The 15,988-nt window shown below is 45.1% G+C and overlaps 1 protein-coding gene across 1 annotated transcript in view; it reads right to left on the bottom strand.

The window, feature by feature from the left end:
* Positions 1–7,144: 7,144 nt before the first annotated feature.
* Positions 7,145–15,988, bottom strand: part of hsd17b10 (hydroxysteroid (17-beta) dehydrogenase 10) — a 33,749-nt gene continuing 24,905 nt past the window's right edge. Inside the window, exons 6-7 of the mRNA XM_029724305.1 lie at positions 11,946–11,986; positions 7,145–7,606 (exon numbers count right to left, since the gene is read on the bottom strand). Coding sequence (XP_029580165.1) covers positions 7,457–7,606; positions 11,946–11,986 — 191 coding nt within the window. The 3' untranslated portion in view covers positions 7,145–7,456. The remainder of the gene's footprint in view (positions 7,607–11,945; positions 11,987–15,988) is intronic.

Here is a 15,988-nt window from a genome sequence, read left to right as displayed (position 1 = left end):
GTATAGACCTCACTCACTCACTGTATAGACCTCACTCACTGTATAAACCTCACTCACTCACTGTATAGAGCTCACTCATTCACTGTATAGACCACACTCACTGTATAAACCTCACTCACTGTATACACCTCACTCACTGTATAAACCTCACTCACTGTATAGACCTCACTCACTGCATAGACCTCACTCACTGCATAGACCTCACTCACTGTAGACCTCACTCACTGTATAGACCTCACTCACTGTATATATCTCACTCACTGTATAGACCTCACTCACTGTATAGACCTCACTCACTCACTGTATAGACCTCACTCACTCACTGTATAGACCTCACTCACTGTATAGACCTCACTTCATATAGAATGTACCAGATGTGCTGTGTAGATTCCAAGATGTGGGCAGGAGGACAGGGGATAGAGGACTGTGTAGTATCGTGGGAAAAAGTTGTGTGTGTTAACTGTAGGGCTGCCCATGTTGTAGAGGAAGATGGGTCAAGGGTGAGGGATCCTGAGAGGAGTGGTGTAGTAGTAGATCTGGACCAGAACAGAGAGGAGTGGAGTAGTAGTAGATCTGGACCAGAACAGAGAGGAGTGGTGTAGTAGTAGATCTGGACCAGAACAGAGAGGAGTGGTGTAGTAGTAGATCTGGACCAGAACAGAGAGGAGTGGTGTAGTAGTAGATCTGTACCAGAACAGAGAGGAGTGGTGTAGTAGTAGATCTGTACCAGAACCGAGAGGAGTGGTATAGTAGTAGATCTGGACCAGAACAGAGAGGAGTGGTGTAGTAGTAGATCTGTACCAGAACAGAGAGGAGGGGTGTAGTAGTAGATCTGGACCAGAACAGAGAGGAGTGGAGTAGTAGTAGATCTGGACCAGAACAGAGAGGAGTGGTGTAGTAGTAGATCTGGACCAGAACAGAGAGGAGTGGTGTAGTAGTAGATCTGTACCAGTACAGATGGATGAACCAACAAGTGATATATGTTTCAGTAAGATTGGATTTATAGCATATATAACAATGGTTATCCAACTGTACTGCAGGGATGGAACGTAAGTCACAGAACATTGAGGTGGTGTTGGCAGCTGCAGAGAGGTATTTGGGTGTGTGAGACTTGACGTCAGAAGAGTTACAGGGTGGGTTCAGTGGTGGTGTCCTGTAGGATTAGATAAGGTGGAATAGGGTGGTTTTCAATGAGTGGCGGTGATGGATATATACCCCAGTCTAGTTGATGGTGTTGATGGATATATACCCCAGTCTAGTTGATGGTGTTGATGGATATATACCCCAGTCTAGTTGATGGTGTTGATGAAACATACTGTATATTTGATGCCAACCCCCATTAAACCGAAAAAGGGCATCTTGGTTTTATTGGAGTCAATTCCGGGCTGATATTGTTCTGATATTCTACATGTTAATGTAAATCATGTAACTGTTGGGCTAGTTTGTCATCATTACATTTCATACACCAGCTGGGCCCAGAGACATATATTCATCTATACTACGTGCAGGCCAGTAAAGTTCTTCCACACTGATCTCAACAAACCATTTCTGTATGGACCTCGCTTTGTGCACGGGGGCATTGTCATGCTGAAACAGGAAAGGGCCTTCCCTAAACTGTTGCCACAAAGATGGGGCAGGTAGAGTTCTGCTGGCATCCGCCAAACCCAGATTCGTGATGGTGAAGCGTGATTCATCACTCCAGAGAACGCGTTTCCACTGCTCCAGAGTCCAATGGCGGCGAGCTTTACACCACTCCAGCCGTGGCTTGGGCATTGCTTGGTGATCTTAGGCTGGTGTGCGGCTGCTGTTCTTGTGCTGACGTTGCTTCCAGAGGCAGTTTGGAACTTTGTGAGTGTTGCAACCGAGAACAGACTATTTTTTTATGTATTACGTGTTTCAGCACTCGACGGCGCCGTTCTGTGAGCTTGTGTGGCTGAGCCATCATTGCTCTTAGACTTTTACACTTCACAATTACAGCACTTACAGTTGACCGGAGCAGCAGGGATTTGACGAACTGACTTAGAGGAAGGCCCAAAAAAATTGTCATAGACTCCAGTCACCCTAGTCATAGACTGTTCTCTCTGCTACCGCACGGCACCGGAGCGCCAGAAGCCTGGAAAGGATGAGAACCAAGCCTATGGGTTCATAGCCTCAACCCGACAGCGCGCGCGCACACACACACACACACACACACACACACACACACACACACACACACACACACACACACACACACACACACACACACACACACACACACACACACACACACACACACACACACACACACACACACACACACACACACACACACACACACACACACACACACACACACACACACACTGATTAATGGATGGCTTAATGTATATTTCTTTATCATGCTTTGTCTGCTCTTTTCCATATTATGTCTATCTCTGATAAGCTACCCAGGAAAGGGCTGAAAATAGCCCATATTAATACATGTAACCTTAGAAATATGGTTCATGAAATCAATAACTTGCTAAATTCAGATAACATTCATATATTAGCCATTTCTGAGACTCACTTAGATAATTCATTTGATGATACATCATTAGCAATACAAGGATATAACATCTATAGAAGAGACAGGAATGCTTATGGGGGAGGTGTTGCTGTATATATTCAGAGCCATATCCCTGTAATGATTAGAGAAGATCTCATGTCAAGTGTTATTGAAGTGTTGTGGTTGCAGGTTCACTTGGCACATCTAAAGCCTTTTCTATTGGGGTGTTGCTATAGGCCACCAAGTGCAAACAGTCAGTATCTAAATAATGTGTGTGAAATGCTTGATAGTGTATGTGATGTAAACAGAGAGGTCTACTTTCTTGGGGACCTGAGTATTGACTGGTTTTCATCAAGCTGTCCGCTCAAGAGGAAGCTTCTTACTGTAACCAGTGCCTGTAATCTGGTTCAGGTTATTAATCAACCTACCAAGGTGTTTACAAACACTACAGGAACAAGATCATCCACATGTATCAATCACATTTGTACTAATACTGTAGAACTTTGTTCTGAAGCTGTATCCGTACCCATTGGATGCAGTGATCACAATATAGTGGCTATATCCAGGAAAGCCAAAGATCCAACAGCTGGGACTAAAATAGTATATAAGAGATCATACAACATATTTTGCTGTGACTCTTATGTGGATGATGTTAAAAATATTTGTTGGTCTGATGTGATTAATGAGGAGCATCCAGATGCTGCACTTCCTGAATTTATGAAATTGCTTCTTCCAATTATTGATAAACATGCACCAGTTAAGAAACTGACTGTTAGAACTGTTAAGGCTCCATGGATTGATGAGGAATTGAAAAACTGTATGGTTGAAAGAGACAAAAGGAGTGGCTAATAAGTCTGGCTGCACATCTGACTGGCTGACTACAAATTGAGAAATGATGTGACTAAACTCAACAAAAAGAAGAAACTGTATTATGAAGCCAAGATCAATGATATAAAGAATGATGGAAAAAAACTTGAGTACTTTAAATTAAATTATGGGCAGAAAAACAAATTCCACTCCATTATTCATCACAAAACCACTTGCCAATTATGTGGTAAAGCGGCCTTTACTGGTTCTAACAGCAGACCTATCAGCTTGCTGCCAGCTCTTAGCAAACTGTTGGGAAAAATGGTGTTTGACCAAATACAATGCTATTCCTCTGTAAACAAATTAACAACAGACGTTCAGCATGCTTCTAGAGAAGGGCACTCAACATGTACTGCACTGACACAAATGACTGGTGATTGGTTGAAAGAAATTGATAATAAGAAGATTGTGGGAGCTGTACTGTTAGATTTCAGTGCAGCCTTTGATATTATTGACCATAACCTGTTGTTGAGAAAACGTATGTGTTATGGCTTTTCAACCTCAGCTCTGAATTCACAATATGGCAATCTAATTGAACTGAAAAGCTTTTCTTTAATGGAAGCTTCTCTAATGTCAAACATGTAAAGTGTGGTGTACCGCAGGGCAGCTCTCTAGGCCCTCTACAGTTTTCTATTTTTACCAATGACCTGCCACTGGCGTTAAACAACGCATGTGCGTTCATGTATGCTGATGATTCAACCATATACGAATCAGTAACCACAGCTAATGAAGTCACTGAAACCCTTAACAAAGAGTTGCAGTCTTTTTTGGAAATGGTTGCCAGTAATAAACTGGTCCTGAACATCTCTAAAACTAAGAGCATTGTATTTGGTACAAATCATTCCCTAAGTTCTAGACCTCAGCTGAATCTGGTAGTGAATGGTGTGGCTGTTGAACAAGTTGAGGAGAGTAAATTACTTGTTGTTACCTTAGATTGTAAACTGTCATGGTCAAAACATATAGATTCAATGGTTGTAAAGATGGGGAGAAGTCTGTCTGTAATAAAGAGATGCTCTGCTTTTGACACCACACTCCACAAATCAAGTCCTGCAGGCTCATCTTATCTTCATTATTATCCAGTCGTCTAGTCCAGCGCGGCAAAGAAAGACCTAGTTAAGCTGCAGCTGGCCCAGAACAGAGCGGCATGTCTTGCTCTTAATTGTAATCAGAGGGCTGATATAAATACTATGCTGCCTGTCTCTCTTGGCAAAGAGTTGAGGAGAGACTGACTGCATCACTTCTTCTCTTTATAAGAAACATTAATGTGTTGAAAATCCCAAATTGTTTGTTTAGTCAACTTACACACAGCTCTGACACACACACTTACCCCACCAGACGTGCCACCAGGGGTCTTTTCACAGACCCCGAATCCAGAACAAATTCCAGAAAGTGTACAGTATTATATAGAGCCCTTATTGCATTGAACTCTGTTCCTTCTCACATTGCTCAAATTAACAACAAACCTGGTTTCATAAAACAGATAAAGCAACACCTCACGGCACAACGCCTCTCTCCTATTTGACCTAGATAGTCTGTGCGTATGTATTGATACAGTTGAAGTCAGAAGTTTACATACACCTTAGCCAAATACATTTAAACTCAGTTTTTCACAATTCCTGACATTTAATCCTGTTAAAAATGCTCTGTCTTGGGTCAGTTAGGATCACCACTTTATTTTAAGAATGTGAAATGTCAGAATAATAGTAGCGAATTATTTATTTCAGCTTTTATTTCTTTCATCACATTCCCAGTGGGTCAGAAGTTCACATACACTCAATTAGTATTCGGTAGCATTGCCTTTAAATTGTTTAACTTGGGTCAAATGTTTTGGGTAGCCTTCCACAATAAGTTGGGTGAATTTTGGCCCATTCCTCCTGACAGAGCTGGTGTAACTGAGTCAGGTTTGTAGGCCTCCTTGCCCGCACATGCTTTTTCAGTTCTGCCCACAAATTATCTATAGGATTGAGGTCAGGGCTTTGTGATGGCCACTCCAATACCTTGACTTTGTTGTCCTTAAGCCATTTTGCCACAACTTTGGAAGTATGCTTGGGGTCATTGTCCATTTGGAAGACCCATTTGCGACCCAGCTTTAACTTCCTGACTGATGTCTTGAGATGTTGCTTCAATATATCCACATAATTTTCCTTCTCATGATGCCATCTATTTTGTGAAGTGCACCAGTTCCTCCTGCAGCAAAGCACCCCCACAACATGATGCTGCCACCCCCGTGCTTCACGGTTGGGATGGTGTTCTTCGGCTTGCAAGCCTCCCCCTTTTTCCTCCAAACATAATGGTCATTATGGCCAAACAGTTATATTTTTGTTTCATCAGACCAGAGGACATTTATCCAGAAAGTACGATCTTTGTCCCCATGTGCAGTTGCAAACCGTAGTCTGGCTTTTTTATGGTGGTTTTGGAGCAGTGGCTTCTTCCTTGCTGAGCGGCCTTTCAGGTTATGTCAATATAGAACTCGTTTTACTGTGGATATAGACACTTTTATACCCGTTTCCTCCAGCATCTTCACAAGGTCCTTAGCTGTTGTTCTTGGATTGATTTGCACTTTCTCACCAAAGTACATTCATCTCCAGGAGACAGAACGCATCTCCTTCCTGAGCGGTATGATGGCTGCGTGGTCCCATGGTCTTTATACTTGCGTACTATTGTTTGTACAGATGAATGTTGTACCTTCAGGCATTTGGAAATTGCTCCCAAGGATGAACCAGACTTGTGGAGGTCTAGAATTATTTTTCTGCAGTCTTTGCTGATTTCTTTTGATTTTCCCATGATGTCAAGCAAAAGAGGCACAGAGTTTGAAGGTAGGCCTTGAAATACATCCACAGGTACACCTCCAATTGACTCCAATGATGTCAATTAGCCTATCAGAAGCTTCTAAAGCCATGACACCATTTTCTGGAATTTTCCAAGCTGTTTAAAGGCGCAGTCAGCTTAGTGTATGTAAACTTCTGACCCACTGGAATTGTGATACAGTGAATTAATCTGTCTATAAACAATTGTTGGAAAAATTACTTGTTGCATGCACAAAGTAGATGTCCTAACCGACTTGCCAAAATGATATTTTTTAAACAAGACATTTGTGGAGTGGTTGAAAAATGAGTTTTATGTAAACTTCTGACTTCAACTGTATATATATATACACACACTGGTCAGAGGGTATTTTTGTTCAGTATAGAAACAGTGAAGGATGGAGTAAGAGGGGCAATATTAGGGCTGCAAGACAGGTGATACCCACGGGTGGAGAGACAGGTGATACCCACGGGGTGGACAGGTGATACCCTGGGTGAATTCTTGTTCCTTGGTGAGAGGGAAGTGGACCTAACCTTGGTGAGAGGGAAGTGGACCTGACCTTGGTGAGAGGGAAGTGGACCTGACCTTGGTGAGGAGGGAAGTGGACCTGACCTTGGTGAGGAGGGAAGTGGACCTGACCTTGGTGAGAGGGAAGTGGACCTAACCTTGGTGAGAGGGAAGTGGACCTAACCTTGGTGAGGAGGAAGTGGACCTGACCTTGGTGAGAGGGAAGTGGACCTGACCTTGGTGAGGAGGGAAGTGGACCTGACCTTGGTGAGGAGGAAGTGGACCTGACCTTGGTGAGAGGGAAGTGGACCTAACCAGCTCTGCTGCCTTAATGTGTTCTCTACAACGTTCTATTGTTGCAGTGGCATCATTTCAGCTAAACCCGATGGAAAAACTGAACATGTTTGTATTGTTGGAGAGAAAGTGTGATAAACAACAGAGGATGAGGATTTTTATTAGTTTACAAAACCACAGGGAGCATAAAATAGTACTGCAGTGCTGTGGATATCAACAACAGAAACACACAAACATTCATTTGAGCTACAGTAGGGGTACAAGTGTTACAGTTTTACATTCCATTTTGTGTCCAAATGTCCCGTGTGGCTCAGTGGGTGGAGCAAGGCACTGGCAACACCAGGGTTGTGGGTTCGATTCCCACGGGAGACCAGTACCAATGAAAATGTATGCACTCACTAAGTGGCTCTGGATAAGAGCGGCTGCTAAATGATTCCCCACTGTACCCTCCCTCCCTCAGGGCTGCATGCGGATGGCTCCGTCCAGCCTGATCACCTCTCCATTGATCATGGGGTTCTCAGCCAGAGATGTCACCAGGTGGGCAAACTCTGCAGGGTCTCCCAGGCGGGACGGGAAGGGCACCTGACGGGCCAGGAACGACTGCACCTGGTGAGGGAGAGAGAGAGGTGGGGGGTTAGTATAGAGAGAGGGGTGGGGGGGTTAGTATAGAGAGAGGGGTGGGGGGGTTAGTATAGAGAGAGAGGTGGGGGGGTTAGTATAGAGAGAGAGGTGGGGGGGTTAGTATAGAGAGAGAGGTGGGGGGGTTAGTATAGAGAGAGGTGGGGGGGTTAGTATAGAGAGAGGTGGGGGGTTAGTATAGAGAGGTGTAGAGAGAAGGGGGGGTTAGTATAGAGAGAGAGGTGGGGGGGTTAGTATAGAGAGGTGTAGAGAGAGGGGGGGTTAGTATAGAGAGAGGTGGGGGGGTTAGTATAGATAGAGAGGTGGGGGTTAGTATAGAGAGGTGTAGAGAGGGGGGTTAGTATAGAGAGAGGTGGGGGGGTTAGTATAGAGAGGTGTAGAGAGAGGGGGGGGTTAGTATAGAGAGGTGTAGAGAGGGGGGGGTTAGTATAGAGAGAGGTGGGGGGGTTAGTATAGAGAGAGGTGTAGAGAGAGGGGGGGTTAGTATAGAGAGGTGTAGAGAGGGGGGGTTAGTATAGAGAGAGGTGGGGGGGGTTAGTATAGAGAGAGGTGTAGAGAGAGGGGGGGTTAGTATAGAGAGAGGTGGGGGGGTTAGTATAGAGAGAGAGGTGGGGGGGTTAGTATAGAGAGGTGTAGAGAGAGGGGGGGTTAGTATAGAGAGGTGTAGAGAGGGGGGGTTAGTATAGAGGTGGGGGGGGTTAGTATAGAGAGAGGTGTAGAGAGAGGGGGGGTTAGTATAGAGAGAGGTGGGGGGGTTAGTATAGAGAGAGAGGTGGGGGGGTTAGTATAGAGAGGTGTAGAGAGAGGTGGGGGGGTTAGTATAGAGAGAGGTGGGGGGTTAGTATAGAGAGAGGTGGGGGGGTTAGTATAGAGAGAGAGAGGTGGGGTTAGTATAGAGAGAGGTGTAGAGAGAGGGGGGGTTAGTATAGAGAGAGGTGGGGGGGTTAGTATAGAGAGGTGTAGAGAGAGGGGGGGTTAGTATAGAGAGAGAGGTGGGGGGGTTAGTATAGAGAGAGAGAGAGGTGGGGTTAGTATAGAGAGAGGTGTAGAGAGAGGGGGGGTTAGTATAGAGAGAGGTGGGGGGGTTAGTATAGACAGAGAGGTGGGGGGGTTAGTATAGAGAGAGGTGGGGGGGTTAGTATAGACAGAGGTGGGGGGGTTAGTATAGAGAGAGAGGTGGGGGGGGTTAGTATAGAGAGAGAGGTGGTGGGGGTTAGTATAGAGAGAGAGAGGTGGGGGGTTAGTATAGAGAGAGAGGTGGGGGGTTAGTATAGAGAGGTGTAGAGAGAGGGGGGGGTTAGTATAGAGAGAGAGGTGGGGGGGTTAGTATAGAGAGAGAGAGAGGTGGGGTTAGTATAGAGAGAGGTGTAGAGAGAGGGGGGGTTAGTATAGAGAGAGGTGGGGGGGTTAGTATAGACAGAGAGGTGGGGGGGTTAGTATAGAGAGAGGTGGGGGGGTTAGTATAGACAGAGGTGGGGGGGTTAGTATAGAGAGAGAGGTGGGGGGGTTAGTATAGAGAGAGAGGTGGTGGGGGTTAGTATAGAGAGAGAGAGGTGGGGGGTTAGTATAGAGAGAGAGGTGGGGGGTTAGTATAGAGAGGTGTAGAGAGAGGGGGGGGTTAGTATAGAGAGAGAGGTGGGGGGGTTAGTATAGAGAGAGGTGGGGGGTTAGTATAGAGAGGTGTAGAGAGAGGGGGGGGTTAGTATAGAGAGAGAGGTGGGGGGGTTAGTATAGAGAGAGGTGGGGGGTTAGTATAGAGAGAGAGAGGTGGGGGGTTAGTATAGAGAGAGAGAGGTGGGGGGGTTAGTATAGAGAGAGAGAGGTGGGGGGGTTAGTATAGAGAGAGAGGTGGGGGGGTGCAGAGAGAGGGGGGGATTAGTATAGAGAGAGGTGGGGGGGTTAGTATAGAGAGAGGTGTAGAGAGAGGGGGGGTTAGTATAGAGAGAGAGAGGTGGGGGGGTTAGTATAGAGAGAGAGGTGGGGGGGTTAGTATAGAGAGAGAGATGGGCGGGTTAGTATAGAGAGAGAGGTGGGGGGGTTAGTATAGAGAGAGAGGTGGGGGGTTAGTAGAGAGAGAGAGGTGGGGGGGTTAGTATAGAGAGAGAGGTGGGGGGGTTAGTAGAGAGAGAGGTGGGGGGGTTAGTGTAGAGAGAGGGGGGGGATTAGTATAGAGAGAGAGGCGGGGGGGTTAGTATAGAGAGGTGTAGAGAGAGGGGGGGTTAGTATAGAGAGAGGTGGGGGGGTTAGTATAGAGAGAGAGAGGTGGGGGGGTTAGTATAGAGAGAGAGAGGTGGGGGGTTAGTACAGAGAGAGAGGTGGGGGGTTAGTATAGAGAGAGAGAGGTGGGGGGGTTAGTATAGAGAGAGGTGGGGGGTTAGTATAGAGAGGTGTAGAGAGAAGGGGGGGTTAGTATAGAGAGAGAGGTGGGGGGGTTAGTATAGAGAGGTGTAGAGAGAGGGGGGTTAGTATAGAGAGAGAGGTGGGGGGGTTAGTATAGAGAGAGAGGTGGGGGGGTTAGTATAGAGAGAGAGGTGGGGGGGTTAGTATAGAGAGAGAGGTGGGGGGGTTAGTAGAGAGAGAGGTGGGGGGGTTAGTGTAGAGAGAGGGGGGATTAGTATAGAGAGAGAGGCGGGGGGGTTAGTATAGAGAGGTGTAGAGAGAGGGGGGGTTAGTATAGAGAGAGGTGGGGGGGGTTAGTATAGAGAGAGAGAGGTGGGGGGTTAGTACAGAGAGAGAGGTGGGGGGTTAGTATAGAGAGAGAGAGGTGGGGGGGTTAGTATAGAGAGAGGTGGGGGGTTAGTATAGAGAGGTGTAGAGAGAAGGGGGGGTTAGTATAGAGAGAGAGGTGGGGGGGTTAGTATAGAGAGGTGTAGAGAGAGGGGGGTTAGTATAGAGAGAGGTGGGGGGGTTAGTATAGAGAGAGGTGGGGGGTTAGTATAGAGAGAGAGAGGTGGGGGGGTTAGTATAGAGAGGTGTAGAGAGAGGGGGAGTTAGTATAGAGAGGTGTAGAGAGGGGGGGTTAGTATAGAGAGAGGTGGGGGGGTTAGTATAGAGAGAGAGAGGTGGGGGGTTAGTATAGAGAGGTGTAGAGAGAGGTGGGGGGGGTTAGTATAGAGAGAGAGAGGTGGGGGGGTTAGTATAGAGAGAGAGAGGTGGGGGGTTAGTACAGAGAGAGAGGTGGGGGGTTAGTATAGAGAGAGGTGGGGGGTTAGTATAGAGAGGTGTAGAGAGAAGGGGGGGTTAGTATAGAGAGAGAGGTGGGGGGGTTAGTATAGAGAGGTGTAGAGAGAGGGGGGTTAGTATAGAGAGAGAGGTGGGGGGGTTAGTATAGAGAGAGAGGTGGGGGGTTAGTATAGAGAGAGAGGTGGGGGGGTTAGTATAGAGAGAGAGGTGGGGGGGTTAGTAGAGAGAGAGAGGTGGGGGGGTTAGTATAGAGAGAGAGGTGGGGGGGTTAGTAGAGAGAGAGGTGGGGGGGTTAGTGTAGAGAGAGGGGGGATTAGTATAGAGAGAGAGGCGGGGGGGTTAGTATAGAGAGGTGTAGAGAGAGGGGGGGTTAGTATAGAGAGAGGTGGGGGGGGTTAGTATAGAGAGAGAGAGGTGGGGGGTTAGTACAGAGAGAGGTGGGGGGTTAGTATAGAGAGAGAGAGGTGGGGGGGTTAGTATAGAGAGAGGTGGGGGGTTAGTATAGAGAGGTGTAGAGAGAAGGGGGGGTTAGTATAGAGAGAGAGGTGGGGGGGTTAGTATAGAGAGGTGTAGAGAGAGGGGGGTTAGTATAGAGAGAGGTGGGGGGGTTAGTATAGAGAGAGGTGGGGGGTTAGTATAGAGAGAGAGAGGTGGGGGGGTTAGTATAGAGAGGTGTAGAGAGAGGGGGAGTTAGTATAGAGAGGTGTAGAGAGGGGGGGTTAGTATAGAGAGAGGTGGGGGGGTTAGTATAGAGAGAGAGAGGTGGGGGGTTAGTATAGAGAGGTGTAGAGAGAGGTGGGGGGGTTAGTATAGAGAGAGAGAGGTGGGGGGTTAGTATAGAGAGGTGTAGAGAGAGGGGGGGTTAGTATAGAGAGAGAGGTGGGGGGGTTAGTATAGAGAGAGAGGTGGGGGGGTTAGTATAGAGAGAGAGAGGTGGGGTTAGTATAGAGAGAGGTGTAGAGAGAGGGGGGGTTAGTATAGAGAGGTGTAGAGAGAGGGGGGGTTAGTATAGAGAGAGAGGTGGGGGGTTAGTATAGAGAGAGAGAGGTGGGGGGGTTAGTATAGAGAGAGAGGTGGGGGGTTAATATACCTTCTCAGGTAGAGAGAGGGGGGGTTAATATACCTTCTCAGGTAGACCTGCCAGGAGAGGGGTAGCAAAGAGACCTGGGGAAGGAAGGAGGGCTCACATTAATGTCTCACTGATTAAATACTAATAAAACTTGTTTCAAGTTCCTAAATATATATATCTGACCAATACCATCTGCTGTGTACGTGAATAATACCATCTGCTGTATATGTGAATAATACCATCTGCTATATATGTGAATACTACCATCTGCTGTATATGTGAATAATACCATCTGCTGTATATGTGAATAATAGCATCTGCTGTATTTGTGAATAATAGCGTCTGCTGTATATGTGAATAATAGCATCTGCTGTATATGTGAATAATAGCATCTGCTGAATACGCGAATAATACCATCTGCTGAATACGCGACCAATACCATCTGCTGTATATGTGAATAATAGCATCTGCTGAATACGCGAATAATAGCATCTGCTGAATACGCGACCAATACCATCTGCTGAATACGAGACCAATACCATCTGCTGAATACGTGACCAATACCATCTGCTGAATACGTGACCAATACCATCTGCTGAATACGTGACCAATGCCATCTGCTGAATACGTGACCAATACCATCTGCTGAATACGTGACCAATACCATCTGCTGTATATGTGAATAATACCATCTGCTGTATATGTGAATAATACCATCTGCTGAATACGTGAATAATACCATCTGCTGTATATGTGAATAATACCATCTGCTGTATATGTGAATAATACCATCTGCTGAATATGTGAATAATACCATCTGCTGAATACGTGAATAATACCATCTGCTGAATACGCGACCAATACCATCTGCTGAATACGCGACCAAAACCATCTGCTGAATACGAGACCAATACCATCTGCTGAATACGTGAATAATACCATCTGCTGAATACGTGAATAATACCATCTGCTGAATACGTGAATAAAACCATCTGCTGAATATGTGAATAATACCATCTGCTGAATACGTGAATAATACCATCTTCAGAATACGAGACCAATACCATCTGCTGAATACGAGACCAATACCATCTGCTGAATACGAGACCAATACCATCTGCTGAATACGAGACCAATACCATCTGCTGAATACGAGCCCAATACCATCTGCTGAATACGAGCCCAATACCATCTGCTGAATACGAGACCAATACCATCTGCAGAATACGAGACCAATACCATCTGCAGAATACGAGACCAATACCATCTGCTGAATACGTGACCAATACCATCTGCTGAATACGTGAATAATACCATCTGCTGAATACGAGCCCAATACCATCTGTTGAATACGAGCTTCAATGCCATACAACTCTCCTTCCGTGGCCTCCAACTGCTCTTAAATACAAGTAAAACTAAATGCATGCTCTTCAACCAATCACTGTCCGCACCTGCTCGCCCGTCCAGCATCACTACTCTGGACGGTTCTGACTTAGAATAAATATGTGGACAACTACAAATACCTAGGTGTCTGGTTAGACTGTAAACTCTCCTTCCAGACTCACATCAAACATTTCCAATCCAAAATTAAATCTAGAATTGGCTTCCTATATCGCAACAAAGCATCCTTCACTCATGCTGCCAAACATACCCTCGTAAAACTGACCATCCTACCGATCCTCGACTTCGGTGATGTCATCTATAAAATAGCCTCCAATACCCTACTCAACAAATTGGATGCAGTCTATCACAGTGCCATCCGTTTTGTCACCAAAGCCCCATATACTACCCACCACTGCGACCTGTACGCTCTCATTGGCTGGCCCTCGCGTCATACTCGTCAAACCCACTGGTTCCAGGTCATCTACAAGACCCTGCTAGGTAAAGTCCCCCCTTATCTCAGCTCGCTGGTCACCATAGCAGCACCCACCTGTAGCACGCGCTCCAGCAGGTATATCTCACTGGTCACCCCCAAAGCCAATTCCTCCTTCCAGTTCTCTGCTGCCAATGACTGGAACGAACTACAAAAATCTCAAACGGTAAACACTTATCTCCCTCACTAGCTTTAACTTGTCAAGGTATAGGGGGCAGTATTTTCGATTTCGGATGAAAAGCGTGCCCAGAGTAAACTGCCTAATACTCGGGCCCAGAGTCAAATATTTGCAGATTATTAGTGGATTTGGATAGAAAACACTCTGAAGTTTCTAAAACTGTTTGAATGGTGTCTGTGAGTATAACAGAACTCATATGGCAGGCAAAAATCTGAGAAAAATACAACCAGGAAATGAAAATCTGGTGCCTGTAGTTTTTTCAAGTCATTGCCAATTGAACACACAGTGAGTTAGGGTTCATTTTGCACTTCCTAAGGCTTCCACTAGATGTCAACAGTCTTTAGAAAGTTGTTTGAGGCGTCTATGATGAACAGAGACCGAACAAGAAGGCTGGGAAGTTGTTGACCGAGGGAAGGACATCAGTTCATTGGCACGCATTCACATGAGGAGGTAGCTCTGTTCCAAAACTTTTTCAAGACACTGGAATGGTCTGGTTGGAATATTAATGAATTTTCACGTTCTAAAGGCCCTAAAGATTGATGCTTTACAACGTTTGACATGTTTGAACGAACGTAAACAGAACTTTTGACTTTTCCTCGTGACATTTTCCTCGCGCGTCCTACATTTTGAGTAGTTTACTGAACGCACAAACAACATGGAGTTATTTGGACATAAATTATGAACTTTATCGATCAAAACATTTATTGTGGACCTGGGATTCCTGGAAGTGCCTTCTGATGAAGATTATTAAAGGTAAGTGAATATTTCTAATGCTATTTATGCATTCAGATGACTCATTTAGATGGCGGGTATCTGTAATTGCCTGATGTATTTTTCTGAGCGCAGTACTCAGATTATTGCAAAGTGTCCTTTCCCAGTAAAGTTATTTTGAAATCAGTCAATGCGGTTGCATTCAGGAGATGTTAATCTATAATTCTTTGAATAACAGTTTAATATTTTATCAACGTTTATAATGAGTATTTTTGTAAATTGTAGTGCTGATTCACCGGCAGTTTTGGGGGAAATACATTTTCTGAACGTCACGCGCCAATGTAAAATGCTGTTTTTAGATATAAATATGAACTTGATAGAACAAAAAATGCATGTATTGTCTAACAATGTCCTAGGAGTGTCATCTGATGAAGATTGTCAAAGGTTAGTGCATAATTTTAGCTGGTTTTCTGCTTTTGGTGACGCCTGTCCTTGCATTGAAAATGGCTGTGTGTAATTTTTTGTCTATGTACTGTCCTAACATAATCTAACTTTATGCTTTCGCCGTAAAGCCTTTTTGAAATTGGACAACGTCGTTGGATTAAGGAGATGTTTATCTATAAAATGGTGTAAAATAGTTGTATGTTTGAGAAATTTGAATGATGACATTTTGTTGTTTTCGAATTTGGGACTCTGATTTTTCACTGGCTGCACGGTGGGTGGGACGCTAGCCTCAAAAAGTTAAGCACCAGCTGTCAGAGCAGCTCACAGATTACTGCACCCGTACATAGCCCATCTATAATTTAGCCCAAACAACTACCTCTTCCCCTACTGTATTTATTTATTTTCCTCCTTTGCACCCCATAATTTATATTTCTACTTTGCACTTTCTTCCACTACAAATCTAACATTCCAGTGTTTTACTGTATTGTATGTACTTCGCCACCATGGCCTTTTTTGCCTTTACCTCTCTTACCTCATTTGCTCACATTGTATATAGACTTATTTTTTCTACTGTATTATTGACTGTATGTTTGTTTTACTCCATGTGTAACTCTGTGTTGTTTTATGTGTCGAACTGCTTTGCTTTATCTTGGCCAGGTCGCAATTGTAAATGAGAACTTGTTCTCAACTAGAATACCTGGTTAAATAAAGGTGAATTAAAAAAAATATATATATTTTTTTAATACGCGACCAATTCCATCCGATCAATACGCGACCAATACCATCCGATCAATACCACCCGATCAATACGCGATCAATACGCGACCAATACCATCTGATCAATACGCGACCAATACCATCTGATCAATACGCGACCAATACCATCTGATC

The sequence above is a fragment of the Salmo trutta genome, chromosome 30 (genome assembly GCF_901001165.1).
Source record: "Salmo trutta chromosome 30, fSalTru1.1, whole genome shotgun sequence".
NCBI classification, from domain to species: domain Eukaryota; kingdom Metazoa; phylum Chordata; class Actinopteri; order Salmoniformes; family Salmonidae; genus Salmo; species Salmo trutta.
This window is presented reverse-complemented; position numbering and strand designations above follow the sequence as displayed.